Source organism: Diadema setosum, chromosome 13 (assembly GCF_964275005.1).
Source record: "Diadema setosum chromosome 13, eeDiaSeto1, whole genome shotgun sequence".
In the NCBI taxonomy this organism is placed as follows: Eukaryota; Metazoa; Echinodermata; class Echinoidea; order Diadematoida; family Diadematidae; genus Diadema; species Diadema setosum.
Window position 1 is genome coordinate 16677039 of NC_092697.1, and position 25607 is coordinate 16702645.

Consider the following 25607-nt stretch of genomic DNA (forward strand, 5'->3'; position numbering starts at 1 on the left):
AGTACTGCACATTATCAACGAAAAACAGGAATGAAAAAAAAAAATGGCTGAACATATCATAAAAATGTCAATAATTGGGGAAAATTACCCATCTCTAGCAACAACTCCATTAATGTTTTATAGTCTGCTTAATACCAATGACAGCTTAGACATGATTATACTTCAATATAACTTTATTCCTTCAAACCAAATTTCTGCTCATATAATAATAAAAAAAAAAGTACCTGCATTTCTTACCCTTACCCAACATCAACTTTACTTGAAATGACAAATAATGCATCATTCTACTCACGTGTTCTAGTGACATCAAGTATGTTGACTGGAAGGGGAGGTATGTCTGCAGGAGAAAAAAAACCCCACAACAATAACCATACATGAATCATAAAATTGCTGAATTATACATTGCTTGGTGAGCCAGACACTCATATCCAGTCCTGTTTCTATGTTTACAGCAATGAAATATGAGATATGATAATATTCATGGAGAGGTAAATGCAGGGGCATCTCAATATGCAAGCTCTTCCCAATGTGCACCAACTAATGAAATCAATGAGAAAATGTTTAGAGATAAATCAGATCCAGGGGTTGACATGAGCCTTCAGAAGTAACTGTGTTTCATAAATCACAATTGTAATGATTGTGTTTAAAACAGGAGCACGTAAATGTTGTATCAAGATGCACCCTACCTGTAACAAAAGGCATTTCGGTGAATCCAAATGATCCTGAATTGATCTACAAATTACTGTATAATAACACAGCTTCTTTGGATATGTACCACACTATAATCTGTATCATATATAATGACATTTTTCATTGCTCTGTAGAGCCATGGATATTGAAATAACAATCCTGAAATTATGCCAAGCATGCAATGTTTGAGTCTAATCCATAAATTGTCACATTTTCACAGGCTTGATCAGACTTTCTTGCCAGTGTCTACTCCATAAATCATCCTGAATTAGCTGTGCACCTATACTGTACATTGGAAACATCTTTTCAACAACCACATTCATTTTCAGAATCAACTTTTGGCTCTGAAACCTCAGAGCCTGTGTAAAACTCTCAATTACATGTGTTATGTTAACCATTTCTTTGTCAGGGATTTTAGAAAGTGTGTATCATACAAATGTACTATGGGGTTTGGAGCGCTCATCGGCACTCAAAGCACACAAAGGATTAAGCAGCTCTGAGAGAAAAAAAAAAAGGGGCAGGAGTCTCACATGGAGACGTATGGCTCCAACAAAGATGGCACAGGGAATGTAAACCAGGAAACTGGGCTGATTTATGATAGTCCCAGCAAAGCATGCAATATTGAACCCCTATGAACCCAGGCAAGAAGTCAAATTGGAGACAAAAAGAATTTTCCATCAACAGGAAATACTATTCTCATTTCTAAGAGGTTGATAACACTGAAAACATGGCATCCCCCCCCCCATGCACAAATATTATACTACATTCTTTTCACCAAAAGTTGCTGTATGTTGTGGATACCATTGTCATTGTTACTAAGCTACAGAGTGGCATTCAATGAAATATTTGCAGCTTGACAATTAAAGCACTCCATTGCAGTCATTCCTTTTGACTGAATACCTGTGAGGCCAAGGGGTGAATTTTGTTTTTTCTAACCATCAAAACGTCTACATGCTGTCTGTGAATGAGGAATAGAACGAGGTGAATTCTTCACAGTATGAACTCCTGGTTTGAAGTTGAGAGGAAAATGAAAATTGTTGCACTATTCTCTTGGCTTTGCAAAGTTTCCAAAACAGTTCCTCTTTCACAAACATGCTATGGAGCAAGAGTGGTAGTTCATCATGCAATTATCCTATACATATCACACTGGGAAAATGCTTACATCAGGAGCAGTGATTTGAAAAATGTTAGAGTTATCACATTTGATGCATATGTGTAGGTCAGTTGTATCACAAAAAATCCTACCCTATAATTTTTTTGTTGTTGCAATTTTGCAATAAAGCCTAAAATATAGGGAGATATCACTATTTTTCTGACTAAACCATAACTGCACACGGTTTAGTCTAGAATAAATTTTATTATAACTACTGTTCACATTTGTACATGTAACACTACTTAACATGAAATTATACTGATTTAATTTTTATACTGGTTGTTTCTATGCCTAACTTCTATGCCTAACATGTTAGAATTATTTTGAAGCACTGGATCTGGGTTTTTGTTTCATCTGCAAATGGTAAACAATGCCTTTAATAACACTACTCCAAACATACTTCAATAAGTCTCCCAATATATCAAACTACATTGCAAATTGAGAGTTAAGAGTACAATATCTTTGTTGATAATGATGGTAAAGATATCAAAATAAAATCTGTCGAGAAAAATATTAAGACATCTGAGTCAAAAACTTATACCTTCAAAATTATTCCTATTCATTGTGAATCCTATGAATGCCTGAAGCTGACAAATTGCTTTGCATACAAATTACAGATATTAGTTGGCCATGAATACCAACTGAAAAGCCACCTTTTTAAAATTCCATGTACAACTTCCATCAATTCATATATAAACAAAATGATGACAGCCTAATCAAGGGAATATGATAGACAGAAACTTTGTTTAGACATTAACTTGTTTGTCCACTGGGATTGGGCATTTTTATGTTTTGTACTTTAAAACAAGCAGATCTACATTACCATTTTCTTAATAATCATACCAGATTCAAGCAAAATATTGCAACTGACAGACTTCAATGGTGTGCTGGGACCTTAATCTTAGACATTTTGCAATGCACAGTCAGGTGCATATTGACTTAAGAGCAGGAAAGGGGTACATAAAGCATCCACTTTAGCAGCAAGGTAATTGGCTAAAACTGAGGAATTGTGTGGTACAGAATTGGTTTTTAGCTGTTTGTTTGCATTTTCTTTGAATAAGATGAAAAGTGCAGCAGTAAATCTTGTCTACCATGAATGCCAGGGTTGTGAGGTGATGCTGAGTGATTCTGACACCCAGGCTGATATTCACATTGACCTGGGTCACAAGAGGCTAGGCTGAGCCTATGTTGAGTGGGTCGGGGTCAATGTGTCTGGAATCCCAGTAATTCACATTGGGTAATAGGGTAATTGAGACAGAATGCTACATCACACAATTTCTCCCTCCCACTCTCTCTCTCTCTCTTTTCCCCCAAGTCCCATTTCCACACTGGCTTGTAGGTTCATGCACAACCCAAGAGTTTGGATGGTTGATAACACACACTCCTTCCTACCACAACACCATGCATCTTTAATTTATTTTATTTTAAATTTACTTTAAATTACATAAGGGATTGTATAGATACCTAATTTCTGGTTTCTAACATTTTTTGGTGAGATAATGAGAAACCTCTTATGAAATATGAAAGAGCATGTCATTCTATGAGGAATTCAACATTTATTTGATAAAAATTGGTTTTGAAATGGCTGAGATATCCAAAAAAGAGCGATTCTGATAAAGCGTGGGACCCACACTTTATTACTATCACTTTGTTTTACTTTGTTTTTGGATGTTTCAGTCATTCCAAACCCGATTTTCATCAAATAAACTTTGAATTCCTCTTAAAATGGTATGCTCTGTACTATATCATAAGTGTTTTCCTGGTATCCCGCAAAAAAGTTAAAAGCTCAATTCTCATCTCCACCATTACTGTACCATCCCTTTAAAATGTAACTATTCTAGGCTTCTAGAATTCCGTCATACTTGTCTAAGTAGGCTTCTGTGATATACAATGTATCTCTCATACTTCATGAATCCTATGAGAAGACAACTCAACTTTCAATTTGATATCAAATTTCTTGGAAGCACTTCAAAACCTAGCGCAGAAGGTGAATCTGCAATGTACAGTATGTGCAGCTGTTTCCGACTACTTGACAAATATTAATACATGTATACCACAAAATTACCTTCTCTGAAAACCCCTCCCCAAGTGTTCATGTGGATTTTTCCCAAGATTCTCATCATCATTACACATCCATGTATGTTTACCTCACATTTAGGCCTACATATAAAATGTATCCATTCACAGAAAAACAAAAATGATAATTCTCAGGTTCCACAGCTAGATCACAGCTCACAGATATAACCAGCAACATACTCGGTTAGCATATACCGTAGGCCTCTACTATGACAACAACACCACTGTATTCAATATACAACTTTGTATGATGCAGACTATAGCACACAGTACATATAAAAGACTTGGGGTGGCCATGACAGGCCTGTGAGATCCATGTAGTACAGGGAACTACCAGCATTTTCTCTGTGGCAAAGCACAAATTTTACATTTGGGTCAGTGGGCTCCGGGCAATATCATGTTACCATCAACTTTTTGTAGCTCTTCTCAGTCCAAGTACATCAGAACACCGGCCTAATACACGCAATGATATTACTGTAAAAGTGGAAATTTTTGCGCATTTCGCGCAACCAGAAGCTCGCGCGAAAATAAAAGCACGCGAATATTTTGCGTGCCATATGTTCTAGCAGTTGATGTCCTGATTCCGCGGAATTAAAAACACATGTGACTCTTCTTACCCGCCCAAGCGCGAAAAATTAGTCACGCGAAAATATCCACTTTTACAGTACCAGCAAAGGGAAACTGGCTGCATACACACAGACATACACCCATAACATTTTGTTAGTGTACTCGTTAACTTTTCATTTTATTACAAGTGGATACGGAAATTCCTTGGGAACACAGACATACAAATGTAGTGTCACTTGTGTAGTGTACCGGTACCTGGAAACTAGGAATATGATACATGTCTAATTCGTTCTTTGGAAGTAGTGCATACCTTTTCCTTGTAAGCCCTTGCAAATTTGAAGAAATGTTACACACAGGTTGTAAAGGCCGTTTTAAGTGCTACACCATACCTTTGCTCTCAGGATAACGACACTAATTACTGATCAACAAAAAATAAAATGAAATCAATTTCTTGAAGGCTGTGTATTGATGAACGATGCTTAAATATTGAAAAATAAAAGCAACTTGGTTTTTTTATTTTGCATAGTTTTGCTAAACAGCTAGGCTTCTTAAGAAATCCAGTTATAAACCACACTCAGTCCAGGATGAGCCCCCTCTACGCTCTGGACAAATATTGCCCACTATCTTTATCTCACTAAATACCAACAACACTCACATGCCACACTAAAGCTACAATATCCTGTAGGGAAGTCATTAACCCAGGAATGCAACAGCTGGTGACTAGATTATCAGGAATCATGAATTTAAGATGGATCACAACTATCATCCACATGCTTTTATTGTACTATTTTTTGAAAGACTAATGCATAAGTGCGGTAATAGCATTGTAAGTGAGTTACTTTCATATAATACGCGTTAATAGGCAACTAATTACAGCCATCAGTCCATAATACCGAGCTATGACATGAGCCTGATTAAAGCCTGCCGACCTGCCCTGAAGAGCTCCCCCCCCCCCCCCCCCCCCGTCTCCATCTTGCAAAATTGAAGACGCGCCTCAAAATGTCTCGTCAAAATGAGGATAGCATCTGGAGAAGTATTGGGGTTGTTATTGAGATCAAGCCTAGGAGTCTTCCTCATGGATAGGAGTCATTGGGACATTTAATAAGAGAGCTCCCCAAATCCACCTGACAGCGTCATCTTACTTACCTCCTCTCGCAGTACCGGGCGGGTCGTCGCCGCCAGCTTGGACAGACTCCTCGCAAACTCCATTTCTGCGGGGCGAAGGGATCAATGTGAAAGATATGTAATCACAATAAATTCACTCTGAATTGTTCCATTTAGGATAATCTCAGTTCATTAATTTTTCCATTTCAAACCCCATCCCCCCCCCCAAAAAAAAAAAAAAAATAAAATTCATGCACCATCATACATACAACACAATTGTCTGAATGCAAAGTATTTCAGATATTGACATCTGGACATGCATTTTAATGTGATTAGGTAGCAAATTTTAAACAAAATCATAGAGAGAATTAATCAATGTTGCACTTAACAATGGGTTTCCACCTCCCTGGTTTTCAAGTAGGTTGTTGGAAATGGAGGGGACTGCTAAAAAGCTTAGCTTGTATATTGCATATTGTACAATTGTATACTGTATTTTAATACATAAGGAACGCTCCAAATATTCATCCCCCACTACATCAGATTTCAAAAACACAATCTCCCATATTTTACAATGGCTCAATTCTTTGGAATATCATTCTTGCATCAATTAAATGCAGTAAGACTTTATCAATTTAAAAAAAAATTATAAAACATTTCTTTTAAGATGAACTGTACCAGAAGTTATGTGTATGGCTTTTCCTTTCATTTCCTTTTTCTTTCTCTCCTTTCTTTCCATTATTCTTTTGTGTTTTATTACTGTAATGGTATACCCTACTGTAAAGTCATGTAATGTCGTTGTGTTTCTACTGTCTTGTTCTGTCCTGTCTTGTTCTCTCCTGTCTTTGTAAAAAATAAAAAAAAAAGTTTAATGTATTCACAAGAATCCTTTGAGTGGTTCACAATTTACAAGCATGCTTTTCAGTGAACCTCTCAGTTCTTTCTTTTTTTTTTTCCTCCAAACATAACTTTGTATTTTGCTGGTATGCATGTATAATTTCGTATTTGTTAAACATTATCTACCGTGTAAAGTCGAATACATGCCTATGTTATATCTTCTGATTCATTTCGTGTTATGTTTGACGAAAAAGAAAGAAAGAATGAAATAAATGAAATGAAATGAAATGAAATGAACTATTTCCTCTCATGTCTTTTCTTTTCTCCTCACCTTGTGTCGGCCGTCTTTGTTACAATTTCAGGTAAATTTGTTTGATGATTGCCCACATTGAAATGTAACAATGATTGAAAGGGATCATTTCCAACAAGCCTCTTCTATACTTTTTATGATCCCACATATAAGACATCTTGTAGCATGAAAAAATGTATTCTGAGATCATTATCATGCTTTGAAGTGGAAATATTTCAATGAATGAAATATTGCAAGTGGTCATAGAAATGTGCAAAACGTCTTTATTTTGAGGCAACTTTCAATCACAATTTGCTATTAACTGCAACAATCTATTATTCAACAGTTAGAGAGATGCATCTATTGCATTCAAACCACAAGCTGTAGTTGTCAAGTGCCACCCACGAAATCAAAGTATTAAACAAAATGTCCCTTTCACAGATTAAATACATGGTGAGCATTTGACTGAAAAGAAAAGAAGACTTAAATGGAGATTCTAGAACTGATAGATTTCTGTATTTTCTGTAAACTGGATAGGGGAGAGAAACAGAGTTCTGAATAACAGTTCAAACTCTGAAAACCTTAATAAGTTTCTTGACTGCAGCCATGCCATTAAAAAATGCTCACACATTTTCCAATCTCACAGATTTAGTGGCCACTTATGCTTCTACTGTACATCACCACTCATTGAAACAAACAATACAGCTTGGGGCTAGACAGAACACATAGAACACATGCACCTTAGTGGGTGCTGGGCAAATACACTGGACCTGTTCAAATATGCATAATGCTACATTATCACAACATCAAACACCAAGAACATCATGCCCTCCCCTTTTAAACTTCCAACACGACTTTAGTGGTCTTTTCTTTCCCTCTTTACATACATCATACTAATAGACAATTACAGGCTTTGCTGGGATGTGATCTGTGCAAACAATGTAGACCCACACTGGGAGGATTTTCATTTGCAGACAGAGACACAATGTTGAAGATGTGCTGGCCAGATATATTGCGATTTTAAAAAGTAGCTGTTAATAAGTGGAAAAGACTTTTGAATAGGAAGTTGAGAGAAAAAAAAAGACCTATTGTAAGCACACTGTAATAATTACTCAAAACATGACACAGTCACACCAGGCAACTTTCTTTCACCTTTTTTTTTTTTTTTTTTTTAAATGAATATCACCTTTCCAACGGTAAAAATCTAAATCACACACTGACTAATGAATACCTCTATTAACCCAAGTGAGGAGAAGAAACCATCGTGGAATCTGAACCAAACATCTACTGCTTACAAGGCAGTGGCACTATATACCACTGAGCCAAACACAGCCTACATATTTTTTTTTCATTGAGATACATCACCTTGACAAAAATCTTCACTCAATGAACTTCATCTTCACACTATGTGAAACTCCTTTGACACGATCCCAACAAGAGCATCAAAAGATTTGAAGTTGTGCTATGTTTAAGCTAAACAAGAAATGCAGAAACCTTGTAACCAGGCTACTTGACCATGCCACCATCAAGCACTAGGTCTCATCCGCCGCACCCGTATGAGAGAACACTGCTCCCTGTGCAAAATTTAAAATCACTGGGTGATTCATTTATTTTGTTGAGTTATTGGTTTTTTTTTTATGAAGTACTAATTTTATGAAGATAAAGGGTGCAAATATTCAAATATGGTGTGCCTCTTAACTTAACAAGAAGAAGAAGAAGAAGAAGAAGAAGAAGAAGAAGAAGAAGAAGAAGAAGAACAACAACAACAACAACAACAACAACAACAGCAGCAGCAGCAGCAACAACAACAACAACAACAACAACAACAGTCTAACCCACATGAGGATGAACTCACCAAGATGCACTCTTTTCTCCACATAGAGGATGACATCTTTGGAGTATTTGGACCATGCCTTGGCCCGCTCTAGGGCCAGGTCCACCCCTCCCTCCAGCTGCATCAGCCATGCGTCAATTTCTTCAGAGTTTAGCTGGCCTGGTGAAGAGACAAAATAACAGAAACAGAGTGTACAACTACAAGTTACTATCTAATCAAAGGTATCCCACAGATAATACATGTGTATGCCTCAAATGGCTCAGATAATTCATAACATTCTTCATTCATAACTGTGCTCAAACTTTTGTTCATCTCATTTTGCCTTGGTTTCTGTGAAGTCTTTTACAAAACTTTCTTCTTCTTTTTGCAATATATTTCCCTTTAAGCACGACAATTTGCCCTTTTCACCTCTGGCCACATTCTGCAAGCATGGAGCCTGTACATGTGTCCTTGTCACTCTGTCCCAAACCTTATAACATCTCCAATGCATATTTATTCTCCGCATTCAATGATACGAGGCTTTTGTTCCCATAAAAACAGTGATGTGTGAAATAAAAAGGGCAAATATTTTGCTTATCTCTGCAATCACACTCATACTTCATATGGAATATGTCTTTGTAGAAAAAAAAAAATGAACCAAAGAAGAGCAAGACTGGAAACAAAAAAGTATCCATATCTCTAAATGGACCACATATCTTTTTACAATTCCGTACATGTTGAAAGGATGGCAACAGTAATTTATGTGTGAGTCTGAAAATCAGTAAAGATCATGTACGTTGCACATGTGAACACAGAATGTGGCTAACACTAAATTGCTTTTACAAAAAAAATCTGGCATACAATACATGCGATACTATCAGATTAGTTTAGCTCTCAACAAAGAATGCTCAGTGGCCTCATGACCAGAGCCAACATTATTGTAACTTTCTCTTTGCTTGAAATCCGAGACCAATTACAATGTTACGACTGTCAGCACACATGTGCATGTAAAACACACTTGTGACATATCCATGCACGCGAACATGAACACACAATTATTTCTCAAATGGGAGAACATGATATCTACATATCAAACACTCTTGTCACGAAGACAAACTGAAACTCCTCAGCCCTGTAAATGTCAGCGAGAGTCAAGAGAGCAGGGGCATTCACGCATCAATCTTGACGGAAACAACCTCCCTGACGTGTTTATCTTTTTGCCATTCACACTAGTGGGTATAGTAGGAAGGAAGGGCCCTCTGGAAATGGACATGGCCTGGAATGTATGGTATCCCAACTATCCATTTCCCCTCCATACCCATGAACTCTGCCCACATTTGCCAGTAAAAAGTGAGAGAAGAAGGAGGGGGTGGGGGGGGGGGGAGGGAGGGATGAGGATGGGGAGAGTGCACTAAAAGGTGATAAAATACAACACAAACACTTTTTCACTTTGATATACAGGCAGAGTTTCTTATCTTGTTATCAGCGGAAAGTTGATGTAAGATAGGCCATTCTAAATAATCTGATCAATGGGTTGACACAGTAAGAGATAGAACATTTTTGGATGCTTCTCCCTCCATCGTTTGCAGGACACCCACAAACAACTTTGCTCAAGTTCCGTTCTTTTCTCTTTATGAATCAGACAACATTTAAGGGCCCTTGCTGAGAGCAAAGCACTGCCTCCTTTTTATCTGTAACATTGGCTGTACACGGTGGAAGGAAATACACCATTACAAAGCCACAGCACTGACTAGTGAATTTACTAGATGTAGTCCAAGACCTTGAACGCAGATCACCTCTCATGTGACTCATGTTAAATACAAGGTCTTTAGAATTTCTAATGGAATCGATTACGATTGACCAAAGAGCAATTTCATCTGTATAGATTTTTAATAAAACAAGTATTATGGATGGCAAGAGAATGTGAACTTTGAGTTTTGACATGTAAGGATCATTTTGTATTAATACTTCTATGTAGGAAGACATAATCCTGACTTTTCTTGACGAAATAAAAATAAAAAAAAGAGGAACAAACAAAGAGAATCAAAATATTCTATATAAACTCTCCCAACTGCCAATACTGGATATCTCATCAAACATGCATACTGTACAATTCTAATATAAACTAAAATTTAACACTGCAGTTATAATTATAACTGTAAATTTGATTACATATCAAGCAACTATGTTTCCAACAATCTGTAATATTACATTTCAAGGGTGCTCTTCAGTGAACATAAAGCAGTAAGACAGAAAATGTTTGTCATGAATATTCAAAAAAATGACTTTAAAAGTTGACGTAGATGGCACTGACATTGGGATTGTACAGTATTGGTGGAGATGAGAATTGGGCTTTTAACTTTTTGCGAGATACCAAGAAAACACTTATGAAATAGTAAAGAGCATACCATTTTAAGAGGAATTGAAAGTTTATTTGATGAAGATTGGGTTTGGAATGACTGAAACATCCAAAAACAAAGTAAAACAAAGCAATCATAATAAAAGGTGCATGGGTCCCACACTATTAGAATCGCTCTGTTTTGGATATCTCAGCCATTTCAAAACCAATTTTCATCAAATAATTCCTCATGGAATTACATGCTCTTTCATATTTCATAGGAGGTTTCTCATTATCTCACCAAAAAATGTTAGAAACCTGAAATTAGGTCTCAACCAAAACTATACGATCCCTTTAAGTCATACTTACAACCTGCGATCCACAGACACGTTTCAAAACGTCAACACTCAATTATCATCATTCAGCAAACTACAAGAACGCCTCTCTATTGCATGTCTTAGAGTGAGTTGTCAACTTACTTCCTTCTCTGATGTCACTAGCAGTCTCCTTAAAGTGCGGCCCAATATACTCGGGGTTACTGTTTATCGACACCAGACTCTCGCAAGACTGAGAAAGAAGACCACAAACAAAAGAAAAAAGACACAAGAAATCATTTCAAGGGTAATGACATGAGGAAAAGAAAACATCTCTAGCAAAATCTTTTTAGAAGTCTTGTTGTTGTTTTCAGACGAATTCACTTGCATAGATTATCTAACTTTTTGAAGTGTCAGTTCAATAATCACTTACAGTGGTACATTATCTTCTTTTTCACAATTTGATCACATACTGTAATGCAAAATGTTCCCAAATCGAGTTTAGAAAAGGAAAGCACTCTAGAAGATGATAGATGTTTGACAATAGCATGAATAAACCTGTTTACTGTAATAATGCATTCAAAAGTTCTGGGTATTTACAACAAGCTATTCCATCTACCTATCCTTAATACATTTTACTTTACACTTTCTCTCCGGTTTGCATGCATGTAGTTGTTGCTATGTCAAGCAAGCATGTCTTTGGCAACCTTCCCAGTTGCCAGGAACAACCGTTGATATAACTTTGGTATGTACAAGGTTCCACATTAAATTTTAAAATGTCAGGTAACCAGTCTATACTACTATCACAAGGATTGTTTTGTTAAGAAGAAAAAAAGAAAGAGAATATGAGGAAATAAGAGCGTTGACAACAACATAATTTTTTTGAAATAGAAGAGAGCAGGCCAAACATGCAGAGTTTCTGGTTTAAATTCCATGCCTACCCTCAATATCATGGCATCACCACACAACATACCCAAAGAAAACAGGAAGAATCTTTACATTTAAAGGAGAAATATGAACGAGAGATAAAGGAGAAGATCAATGATTCCTGCATTAATCAGTTGCAACAGAAACAACTCGACAAAAATAATCTATTTAAATAAATATGCAGTATCCGTTGCCATAAGGAATCAGAACCATCAATTATTGGCTATCGAGCGGAAGCTGGGTGGTCTTGTGGATACGACACCTTTCTAGCAATCAGGAGGTTGTAGGTTCATGACTCGAGTATATATGCACATGATTTCTATCATGACTATTACTCAAAAACACTGAAAAATCGGTGTGCATACGCATTGTACATCATGACAGGGCAATTTGTCAATCGGCGGCAAGATCAGCTATCAAGACTCACCTTGGAAGGATGGAAACCTAAATGTAACGAAGTCTGTTCTATATCGCCCATTAGGTACTCCGTCACGCTATTGCTGAAGGCAAGGGCAAGGGCATCGATGACCTCGTAGAGGGCAGTCTTGTCTTTCTCTTCATTGTTGCTCGTTAAACCTGGGCAAAAACAGCGTAAAGACAGCGAAAGGATAAACTGTAAAATCTGTTTTCCTTCAACTTCAAGAAGTGCAAGGTTATCAGCCTTGAACATAGTATAAATTAATATCTCTATTCCTTCAGAGCTGTGGAGTATATTACTTCTGAGCATTCAAACATACAGGCAAAGAAAGAATCATGTAACAAAATTGTATCAGCTGCAATAAAAAACAAACAAACAAACAACAATATGTTTTGATATAATCAGTCACAACAGTGGCAATTGCAATTTACAACAGAAATAGTTGCAAATAATGATTTTACCCTTAAACCACAAATTCTAACAAAGCCTCACAAGGAAATTTCCGCTCCAGAATCAAGTTTTAATTACGCGGTGAACATGCCCTCCAACTGTTTCCCAATTGTCACATGGTCCATATGGATGGAGATTGCAGAGATACTACTGGAATGCAAACCACTGGATCATTCGTGTTTCACCAACATCCTAGGGATGTTATCCAAAGGATTACCATTTCAATACCTCAAGTGCAAACTTGGTGATATCAAGTTTTGTATTGAACCAAATCTTTAAAAGAAAAATGATCAAAACCAATAAAACAAACAAATACCATGTATCCGTTCAAAAAAAGGATTGATGAAAACCTGAGGATATCACATTCATGTTTGTTGGGTCTCTTTGTTCACAAAAAGCAATAACAAAACTGCATATCGCATCAGGAAAACCACTCCGACGACAACAAATTGCTAGATATTCACATGTAGACACCACAAACAGTTCGCAAACAAATTATTGATCATCTTTGTATTATGTAATGCATGCTCTTTCAACATCTCACTTACAAATGTGTACAGGTCAAACGAACACCTAAAACAGAACATAAAGGCTTCCAAAATCATTTTTTAACATCACAAACCTCAGTTTTCTAATTAAAGCATTCATGCCCCATAGCAATCAGGCATCACTTCATAGTAACATAATTTTGATATGGAAGGTCCTTACGGAACACATTCAAGAAAGGGCATGAAAGAAAAAAGGCTTTGTCTAAAACCCATGAGTGCTCCTTGGGTTTCAAGTGGAGCTAATGTCTGTCTGCTAGTTACATGGTACTTGTGCTGATAAATCAGTCCAGATACAGTTTTGTAACATCCATCATTACCTTGCATTTATTTGTTGTTTGCCACTTTTTCCTATTTATGTGCCTCCATCTTCCCTCAGTTTTAACATTTGCTGTGAAAGTCATGTTTTCTTTGCTATTTGTCATCTTGTGTTTTTTTTTTCATTATTATGCTTGTCTGTTAGTAGTAAATACATCTTTGTGAAAAGTTGTTATTGCATCATGAAATTATGTGAACGTTTTTGGATAACATTTTCAGGATATTGATGGGGGGAAAAAGGAACAGGTGATTATTTTTTTTTTTTTTCCGGGTGATCCGGATCACAAAATCCAGCTCAAGGATGTTTTTTGAAGGATGTGTGCTCAGTTCTTATGGCTATAGTGACCCCACATTGCCATGGTGGAGGTTCAAACTCTCAAAAGTGCTTCTACACTGTAGCTGGTTCATGCTGGACTTGTGCCATATAACTTGTTCTGGGTAGGGTTTGTTTCAGCTTTCTTCCAGGTTTGATTTCGCAATGCAAAATATCTTTCACTCTATCCTGTTCTTGATACCCTGCGGTTCTACTTCAATCATATCCTGATATCCCACATGTGACGCGTGTCTGGAATCATGTATGACAGACATGCTCTGCCCATCCATAGGACTTTGATAAACTTGATGGATTAGTTGTTCCATCAATTCAATTCTTTTCATGAATCAAGTTTTGATAGTGTACGTATGAAAAATGAATGATCCACAGTTTCCTTATGTTTATGCCTTCTGGATTATTCTACAAAACTTAAAAGCAAATACAGTAAAAGTGCAATTGGGAGAGGAAATTGATAATTTCTATATATTTGTCTAACATGTTTGTGATCAATGTACTCCTTTGCTTGCATGAGATATTTTGTCATTTTTAAGCAAAATAGTCCAAATACATAAGTAGGAAAAACATTGTCTAAGACTGAAATTTTGTACCACTGACACAGTAAACTAACTGTACTTGTAATGTTTAATAGATAGAGAATAACAGTTCAGTAGATTTTTCTTTCATATCAGATTCTGTTGAAATTTAACTTTGCAGGTATTTTTCCAAGTCCTGTCAGAAGTAATGCATTTAGCCATGCAAATAGCAAAGAATACAGCGCGTTACAGCATCACAAGCGCAGTACATTGAGTTAAAAAGAATCTCACGACAATGTCAGTTGTGGAGTACCTTCTAGAATGCCAAGAAGACAGTTTTCTGAGATTTTCAGAGATCCTCTCACAGACATTAAAGTAGACATTCAAAGAGATCATTAAATTCTGCAATTTAGGCATCAGTAGAAAGCTCAGAAGACATAGAAGGCAATGGAATTTCGTTACCTCGCTTTCGCGTTGCTAGAAAGAAGTAAACGCTCACGAAAAACTGCGGTTTTCTGGAGCCTGATAAGGGCCAATTCGTCAGGAATTATGCCCGCTTCGCCTGACGTCACGCACTGGATTTGCGGACTCTGCCCGTTGAATGTGTGTACAATGTTAACGGAGGTACAACCTGATTCTTTTGCATTTTATTTCCTTATGTAAAAGTCAAATTGAACAAAATATAACTTTTTATGGTTTAATAGTAATGAAGAAACATTTCTCTCTCGATTTTTTGTAATTCTTACAGATATTTTCGTCAATATTCAGGAATTCAAGCTACTTAGGTAATCTTATTTTTCTTACGTTTGTAATGTTAGCACGTTCAAGTTTCGCTGGTCATATGAAGCGTTTAATTGGAAATCATGAGGATGTCCGTGACAGGATTGATAATCTAAGACATGGTGATGTTGACAATAACAAGCAGACTTACGAAAAATGGCGAAATATCAAAATAGGAGAGATTTTAAAACGAGGATCGAGATAACAACTTGTGCAGCCCAGTCTCGTAGCTCGCGATTGCTCGCATGCAGTACGTGCTTGTATTAATCCGCGGTGAAGTGGCTCTACTGCTCCGATCCGCATTGGTAGCCGCTCGCCGCACCACCATCCTCACTGCCTGCGTGCCTGGCCTGTTACGTGATTAGCCAAGTCATGGAAGTACTTTCATTGGCGTAGGAACATAGGCGTGAACTACTCGTAATTGCCATGCTTTGCATAACCACGTGTGTTTGTTTACGTTCGCGCCCGATACTGTAATACTGTACGACTATACGAGATTCTGACCAGGGAGGTGGGAAGAGGAGTGGAATCTCCTGTCTTCGACATCGACAAGGTTCGGTGTTTTCGCGAGTAATTACATCACTGCTTCACCAGTGTGCACACGCTCGTAAAACTTCCGTAAATGACATCTGCTATGATAGCTATCACGCCATTGCGCCTGACTAGTTGCTGACCTCAAACCGGTCAGACCAAGGAGGTACATACTAGGCGAGCAAGGTCTAATAGCAGGGCGGACATAAGCACTTCCCGATTGCTCGGGCAAGTGAAAATCAAAGTCGTACAAGTGTTCTGAACAAGGAGAAAAATGCTTGCCCGAATCGGGCAGGCAAATAATTTTGAAGCCACCTTCTTTCTCCACATTTTCCCTTCAACAAACCCATGAATTCATGCACACGCAAGCCCAAAACTAATTACTGTTTAGCGATGTCACGATTTCAACAACTGTCGAACACTGACTTACTTGGAAGAAGCCCGGGTATTGCATTACGATGCCACATCAACGCTCATCGATATCGAACAAAGTTTTTATTCCAATACGATGTATTAGCCTATTTTGGCAGTAGAAAATAGCGACAGCAGAAAAAAACCTGCCATTTTCTGCTCGCCGTTAGCTGCCTACATGAGTCGGGTAGTCACTGGTGGTGCGTGCTCCATGTGGATACCGAGCACAGTGCGCGATTCAAGATAAAAATAACACAAATCAATAACGCGCGGTCAAAAGTGAACACCAAGTTTACCAAGAAACAATAAAAATTCCACGACGGCAAGGTGCCCGACTTGGGGATGGGGGGGGGGGGGTAGAGGAGAGAGACCATTTGACAAAAACAGAAACCGCGCGTACTGGCACATTCTTGGCGGTCATGAACAGTCTGGGGCCTGGAGGAATGAACAGGGAAAATGTTTGACAAGTCGAAGACCCAGCGGGTTGATTACAAACGTAATGATTCTTTATTTCTCTCATTTAATTTGTCTAAAATAGGGCTATCTCTCTCTCTCTTTCTCTTTCTCTCTATTTCCTTTTCTATTTCTTGTAAGAATTGTTTGTACTTACCGATAAAGAAAAATGAAATAAATAAACAGTGTTAAACTTGAAATGCCTTATTTTCCTGCTTTAAAATACTTCTCCATTTTGTACATTATTTCTATTCTGAGTTATGAAAAAAAGAGAAAACATGTTGCTGATTGTTACTCTAAAAAGTTGTTTATTCCGAAGGTTCGCTAATCTAAAACTTAAGAAATAAGAAATTTAATCTGGGAACAAATTCAATTCGTTTTCAGATTAACAAGCCTTTTCCCGATTTTCACATTACCCAAACTTCAGAATAATGCTACAAATGTTTGGATTAACAAACCCTCTTATATTGTATAATTTCGGATAAACGAACTTTCACAGTAACGTGCAAATATTATTTTTTTTTAGTCGGGCATAAGGAAATGTTCAGAAAACGTGTATAGACGGGTGGTAAAAAAAGGAGAAAAAATAGGTTTGAATTTTAGTTTAGCATCGCGTCTCTTTGTGTGGTGCTCGTTATTCCGAAAAAGAATAAGATTCACTATCCCGATGGTAGTTATTTCGAAACACGCATATTGCATGTGCGGATGTTTGTTAATCCGACAAATTTAATTATGGTTTGTTATCTATTATCCGAATGAAACAAGCTACCTCGAGAGTCGATATTCTGAAGGTTTGCTAATTCGACAATGAAAAAAGAAAAAAAAATGTTAATCTGAACGTAAGATTAGCTTTGATTTTCTGATCATTCGTTAATAATGATAATAATAAAGAGGTTTTGTAACTCCTTTTTTAGATTCATGTCCGGATAAACGCAGCTATGGAATCACAAACATTCTTGCATTTTTTTTTTTTTTTTTTGGGGGGGGGGGGGACGAATCATATTTCATTGTTACACTTGCGATCATCTACATTCATTAGACAGGGCTCGACACTAACTGTGGCCCGGTGGCCCGGGGGCACCAAAAAACGCACGTCGGGCCGACAATATTTCAGAAATGAAGATTTTGGTGGCCCGATCGGGCCACCAAAAAAGTCGGATGTTTGCTTTTACTGTTGGAAATGAACAGCGGTAACAATCGGCTCCGTAAGATGCTAAAATAATTGGAGTGAATATCGGTAAGATTCAGCTCCTTACGATGCAAAAATTAATGTCAGATATTTGATTTTGCGTTCGGAAATGAATAAGGATAACATTCGGCTCAGGAAGATGCTAAAAGTAAATGTCGAATGATCCCTTGTAACGTTCGAAAATGAATAACAATGATATTCAACTCCGCACTATGATTAGATGAATGTCGGATGTTTGTTTTTACTTTCGAAGGTAGCCTCATTCGGCTCCGGAAGATGCCAAAATAAATGTCAGATGATTGCTTTTACGTTTGGAAGTGAATAGCAGCAACATTCTGCTCCATATGATGCTAAAATAAATGTCGGATATTTGCTATAACATTTCGAAATGAATAACAGTAACATTCAGCTGCGTTTGATGGTAAAGTAAATGTCTGATGTCTGCCTTGGCGTAAAAAAAGAAAGAAAAACAGTATAACATACGGCTCAGTACGATTTAGAGTCTCGACGGTCAGTATGTACGATGAATGACGGCGGCGGTTTAGACAAAAAAAAAAATGTGGAAAAAGAAGTACTTCCTCACGACTCATTCTTCCACCTCTGTAAGTAGCAATTCGCTTCGTAGAACAGTATACGAAATACACAGATTACGTGTGGCGAACATTACTCGTACAGTATTGAGTTTATGTACGTTCATCCATTATTATTACAAACAAAAACATGCATAGAGAGCGAGTGATCAGCTGCAGGGAGTCTCGCGTCGAACGTCAAGGGGGCATGGAGCTGGCGCACATGTTCGAAGTATGTACAATAGTACATGTTCACATACACACACGTGTTTACGCACAGCTCTCACTACACCGAGGAAGAAATCAGAGCACGAACACTAATATATTCACACACACGCCAACACACACAACGCAGTGCGAACCACACACCAGCACAGTGCATGAACAGCCGATGGAGACCAGCTGAGAGCGAGACGTACCATCCAGCTTGCTGTGACCGGATCTACTTTTTGAAGGCACGGAACCGAAATGCGGACAAAAACGTCTGAAAGAAATCTCTTTTATGCGCCGCTAGCATTCACAAATTTCATACTTTATGAGGATGAAATGTATGGAAAAACTGTGAACTACAAGGAGACATGCAAGAAAACTGCTAATAAACTAAATAATTGGACTTGCTAGGCTCCTAAACACAACACTCAAAACAATTCACGGTAGTAGTCTATGGAGCGAACGTGTACTTTCAGAGTACCAATCCAGTGCGTGACGTCATCTGGAAGGGGTATCGGCAGACCGTTCATCGGGGCATTTCGGGTTCACTTTTTCGTCCGATTTCAATAATTAATAAAAAATAGTTGGGATTGTTCTTTTCTCTCGATATTTTGTGTACACCTAGAACAGATGTTCAAATTCAATATTTTCTTATCAAATTTGTGTTTCGTGCTCTTTGAATTTCTACTTTAAAGGTTTTAGTATGGAATCATTACAATACAATGTAATCCTTGACTGAGAATGCCTCAAATTCATGGATAAGGCTACTACGTAGGTACTGTACATGCAATAATATAACAGCGAGTCTAATTCTTTTTTTTTTTTTGTGTACGTGTGAATTGGGACTTCCCTTCAACTTGGCTAGTGGTTGAGTTAGCCATAATGGAGTTCAGTAATGAATGCAGAAATGTACGGGTGCACGTTGCATTCATGTTGGGAGTACAGTTTATATTTTCACATGATGTTAATTTCACGAATAGAACCTGACTCATGAAATTCATGAAAATAAAACCCCCACAAAATATATGGCACATACAGTACCTCATTTTCTTTTTCTATTTTAGCCAGTTTGACTGAAAAGCACATCTGTTCAGGCAGAGATAGCAGAAATCAATCATCTCTTTTTTTTTTCTTTTCTTTTTTGCTCAGGACTCCTGCTGAGCTCTAGAAATGTAAACAAGATCAAGGGTCTGCCTCACCTTTTATACGAGCAATGAGGACCACTGCGGCTGTGTGCACATCCGTGGACTTGAGGGCGGTGTATTTATCCAGGATGCCTCGTAGGATGTTGAGGAGGTCCCGTAATTTCTCGTGGGCCGCCACCCGTATCGTCTCTGTCCTCTCTGGTGGTTAGGAAGAGCATTGAAAAAAAAATATATATATTAATATGAAATTATTGTAAGTTACACTGACTTATATTAAATGGGTTAGTGAAATACTGGTTAGTGATTGGCTAAACACAGTCACGTGATGGAGGCACATTGGTTATGTTCGCCCATGGGCAGAACATTTTTGTAATGTTCTCCCATGGGAAAACATTTTCACATAACAAATGACAAATGATTGAACGATCATTTTTTCACACAATCGATAGGATAAATTTGCCTATTCCATATAATGTGAAAAAGCCAATTATTGTGATGCATACGAAAGTGTGATTTGAAGGACCCGCGCACAGTGAATTTGGCTCTGCGCGAGCGATCGAGTACGTTGTGCTGGTGGTTGGCGTTACGAACATGGCTTGGTATGTGACTAACCCATATAATGTAACAGATGATGACTTTTGTTGTCGGGAACATTGTACAAAACGTTCCACCCTCAGGGTTTGAAATGCTATTTCGGAAGGCTTTAAGTCCCTCGACTTCGTCTTGGGACTTATAACCTCCCTCAATAGCATTTCAACCCCTTCGGGTGGAACATTCGGTATGTTCCCTCCCCCGCCAGTCATCATCTATATAATGTATTAGATGGCAAGGTGCTTGAAAGTCTACAATATCTTTCCTCTATGAAGGATCAAGCAAACAATAGTATCCAACTTCTGAGAGATTAATTTTCTTCAATACGACTATCGCTTGGATTCTGACAACCAGTAAACTTTAAGCCTGCTGGTAAGAAGCTCAGTGTAGAAGACTTTATTATTATAATTATTCTGAACATTAGATACGCCCATTCACGAAATTTTCGCAAATAACATTTACCATTTAAAAAAAGAGTAATAAATGCAAACAAAAGAAAAGAGTGTCCCATTTGATTCTGAATTCTCATCCTCAGCTCATCTCACGTTTCAACATGGTCGCCACAGCGCTCCCTCCTACATGGACACATTCACACATTTTAACATTCAATTATACACAGCTGACATTATCCTCATACATTATTCACATTCCACTTCCTGCGCACTATCTAGTAAAATAACATTTCAATTGTTATAACGTTACTTTTCATGAGCCTTTTCTTCCATCATACATACGATCAACAAGTTTTTTTGGGGAGCTTTGCCAGTTCTGACACCCGAATGAGACCCACCTGAATTCAATACCGCAGCTGGATGAAAAGACGCGAAGCAAACAATTACCTCTCTCATCACCCTTCCTGTCACATACATGACACCTCTCCCTCAAAAGACGGTCCATCTTTGGACATTCCGTCCCATCCCTTGGTGTCATTGTCCTTCCAACGCTACCTTAGTCTCCCACTTACAGACCTTACCAGTCCCTTGATGACTTTTTCCATTATTTTGTCTCTGACATTGGCGATGGTAACTATTCAACTCAACCAGGCAGGGTCCTCACAGGGTAAAAAAGAAAAAGAAAAAAAAAAAAAGCTGGAGCATCAAAAGTGATGTGACAAAAGATTTCCTCTTATTAAGGATTCTGAAACAAATTGTTGGAACGTTCATCAAGGATGCTTCATCAATTGAGGTCAGACTGGTGTGCAAATTTAGAAGATGATTCACTTTCAATTAGATCAGAAAAGCACATATTCTTCTCCATGGCTGGGGTCTGGTTTATTCTAAAAAGTGAAAGGCCATCAAATTTGCATCATTGTTACATTTTAAAATTCTGATGGATATGAAGCAAAGTTGTGACAATATCTTGAACAGGAATTCCTTCGCTCAGACCATAACTTTCAATCATAAACATTCTTTAATCAGAAGTTCTGGACAGACAGACATCCCAAAGTTAGGCAAGTTTCTTTATGCAATGTCTCAGCATGATATCAGACTTGTGATAAAGAAGGCAATCCTTTTCTTCAGATGCAATTAGAGTAATTTCAGAGTATGCCCATCATGGTTGAAAAAAAAAAAGAGAAATCAATGTCTGATTTTGCAACTACATGATTTATGCTAAATGCACCATTTTGGCACTGGTGTCCAACGCGCTCTGTCGAAGTAATGAAAAGTAAACATGAGAGAATGTACTATAAACCTGTCGAGACAATTGTGACAAAAGGATATGTCATGTTTCACTCTTTGCCCAGCTCTGTCCAGAGTGTGCGTACTTCTTTATTTTTAGCCTAGCATTTGTTCTTTGTAACATTGGGATTACGTCTGAGCTTGGAGGAACAAAGGTAGATTGTTGGGACAAGCGGTGAACTGCTCGTATTCCATATGTGTACCAGTTTTCACACCTTGGTACATCACTGATTGTAGCAGGGGTGCGATGCAAACCTAACATCTGATTAACAGGTAGTTGTGCTAGCAGACAGACACACACACATACACACACTGTGTGCATCTGCACATTTGACTGAGGAAAAGAAAACCCCTCAATAAGCCCATTTACATCAGTAAGCAAAAACCAAATGTCAAATAACCTGCGGTTACTGCTCCACAGATTTACAGAGGCAAAAAAAAAAAAGATGAAAAAAAATCAGAAAGAACTAAAATGTCAGAAATAAAACAAAATAAAACAAAATGTTCAAAGGTTTTGTGTGCTAAGAACTCATTTTCAATGAGCATACGTATTTCTAAGGAAAGTAACCGGTTGCAAGCTGTCTGTACCCTATCGGAAAAGGCGTACAGCTGTACTACCAAAATTGTGTGACCATTTCAATACAACTGTACATTGGCAGAAATATGGCAAAATACCATCATAGTATTTCGTTACTGGGTTTGTTTGGTTTTTTTCTGTATTCCTTACAATGTAATTCTAAGTGATTTTTGTTTGTTTTTTTAAAGGAGTTTTTCACTGGGCTCTAACTTAGCTGCCTGATGAGGGTCCACCATATGATGATGTAAATGCTCCAATCATCTTGTTGCCACTAATTTTCATACTACCAGTAATCCAGTTGATCGTCACTACTAATATTAATAGAGATAACATATGTGGCATTCTTGGTAATGACTTCACCTTTTTAATCCATTTGCATTTTTCTCATATCATTTGATTCCGAAGAGTTAGATTTAAATGTTGAGCTACTAATTTTTCTTTTAACCATTAACCTGCTATTCACAATTCTAGAATTCTAGTCCAACTGATGGAATTTCCTTTGCACGCATCAGATTTTTGAAGGCTTGGCAATGCTAGTGCAAATTTCCATAGAACCAAGGTGGTTGTCATGGTAACATTTGTAGAGCATGCGATGACACCTGTGAAGATGCTTATTTCCCGCAAAGCTATTGAGATGCACACTGGCCAAGTTTTTGTCTTCCCTTTTAACACAAGAGTGATCCCTCCCTCACATCACGGTTGCTCACTGTCCAAAATGGGAAAAATCTCTCCCAATTAGGAATGCATCTACCTACAGTCACATTTCACAAGTTAAAATTAGCTCTATTACAATCACTCCAGCATGCAGCAGGTGAATCTCATCCAATGCTCATACCATTTCTAGGCTGGTATACAATCGTATCAACCCAATTTCATCAGAGCTATAAAGGGGGTCATTCCATAAAAGTTAGATTGATGGTGTCATATATGCAGATTCAACAAAATTAAGGCATATGACACACACACACATACATACACACACACACAAACACACACACACACACATTCATTTTCATTGATAAGAAATGTATTTTAAACAAATTTCAAAAAGTAGTAGCAGTGGTTTATGTTCAAATATATGAGGCAAGCATTTCATTTACCCAATACACATTACATTATACTAAAACCTACTAGTATACTTCAGCATCATGATTAACATGTACCCCTGGACAAACCTTCTGCATGATTCCTTTAAGATTTGCTGGTATCTGTGTTTATGGCATATTCAAGGTCAGATTAAGGAAATTAGGTATAAACTAGGATCTTTGAATTAGAAGTTTTCTTTGTCACTTTAATACTGGAAATATATATACAATATATGTGGGATATGGGAACCTCTGATTATGAATCTTGATTCTTGCACAAGCTGACTACAGCCTTATAATTCTGGAATGGACCTTGTGTGCTTCCTTCAGCCCGGAATCTCGTATTATTCACTTTGTGCAGCTTTGTGCTATAAGCAGTTCCTGAGGGCATGTTTACCAACACCTTTTAAAATAGGCCATTTGTTGAAATCCCTTGCCTCCAATTATGTTTCCTCCATCCCTCAACCCCCACCCCGAAGGAAAAAATAAACGTAGAAAAAGGAGAGTACAAAAATGCAACATTATTCCTTAATCTACGTGAATACCACATTAGGCACGAGCAACACCCTATTAATAGATGTGGCAAGAGCCCGTACAATGGCCGAGAGGTCTGATCCGCTGCAGTCAAAAGTTTGCGGAGCTGCCATTGAAAATTATTGAACACAACACCTCTGAACAAAAGGATACTGGGTTTTAGCCATCCTGCTTCAAAGGGACAAGGTGTTTTCGAAATAGGAGTCTAATTAAAGACAGCCGAGGCTTCGGATTATGAAGGGTTTCAACAGGAAATTGCAAGGAATGCTGGGAAGCCATCTATTTGGATGATGTACTTACTTCGCTTGTCAATGTAGCCTTCTTTTTTTTTTCTGAGAGCCTTTTAAGGCATCACTTCCTGTATTACTTTCCAAATAAAATTAATTTCATCTGCAAACAGAGCTTTGTTTCTTCTGTTTGATCATGCCTTTGCCTCAATGGATAGCCACATACATCTGGAAAACCACTGATGACACTATCTGTCAAGTTAAATCGCATCTTCCAAATAAACATACCAGGAAGCAACAAATAATTTTGGTCTCCCTCTAGCATTCACAGCCTCACGCTGATAATAAATAAAGGTATTTCACAAGAAGCATGTCTACTGATGCACACAAAATATGAAGTTGTTGGTTTCTTTACAGATGCAAGACTGTGTATGAGTCAATGCATTTGTTCTTCACCATTTATAACTCTTTGAAAAACCTTTATAAATAAATCAAAAAGTCACAACTTTATTCCAATCTGCCATACATCAATTTCCTTCTTTTTTCTTTACTGTCTCTATACTACTGTACATTGTCAGGATTCAAAATTCCCATTACCCAAGATTTGACTCCAAGATGATGCACAACTTTTCACATGAAACTTTGAATGCCACATGCATTCCTCAGTATTCAAGGAAATTTAAATAATGTTTTTGCATCTCTGTGAACAAACATGAAGGCAATTTGGTTGAGAGATTCTTCTGACTTCAATCAACACCGCTGGGTAAGAAGAGCAGGGGGAAAATATTCCAGCAAGAACCACAGAATGTGTGGAATTGGAGAAAGTGAAGCAAAAGCTGAGTGAAATCTGAGGTGACAAAGAAAGGAGCATTGACGTGTAGAATCAAGTCAACTGGCATGGCATCCCAAGGGCACATCAAGATACACATGTAGTCACATGACTA

At 37.7% G+C, this 25607-nt stretch overlaps 1 protein-coding gene across 1 annotated transcript in view; it reads right to left on the reverse strand.

The window, feature by feature from the left end:
* The window catches only part of LOC140236790 (rho GTPase-activating protein 45-like), a 126554-nt gene that overhangs the window by 22582 nt on the left and 78365 nt on the right, over positions 1–25607 (reverse strand). The window contains exons 4-9 of the mRNA XM_072316727.1: positions 20025–20168; positions 12533–12681; positions 11344–11431; positions 8569–8706; positions 5633–5697; positions 293–337 (exon numbers count right to left, since the gene is read on the reverse strand). Of these exons, the coding sequence (XP_072172828.1) occupies positions 293–337; positions 5633–5697; positions 8569–8706; positions 11344–11431; positions 12533–12681; positions 20025–20168 (629 nt within the window). The remainder of the gene's footprint in view (positions 1–292; positions 338–5632; positions 5698–8568; positions 8707–11343; positions 11432–12532; positions 12682–20024; positions 20169–25607) is intronic.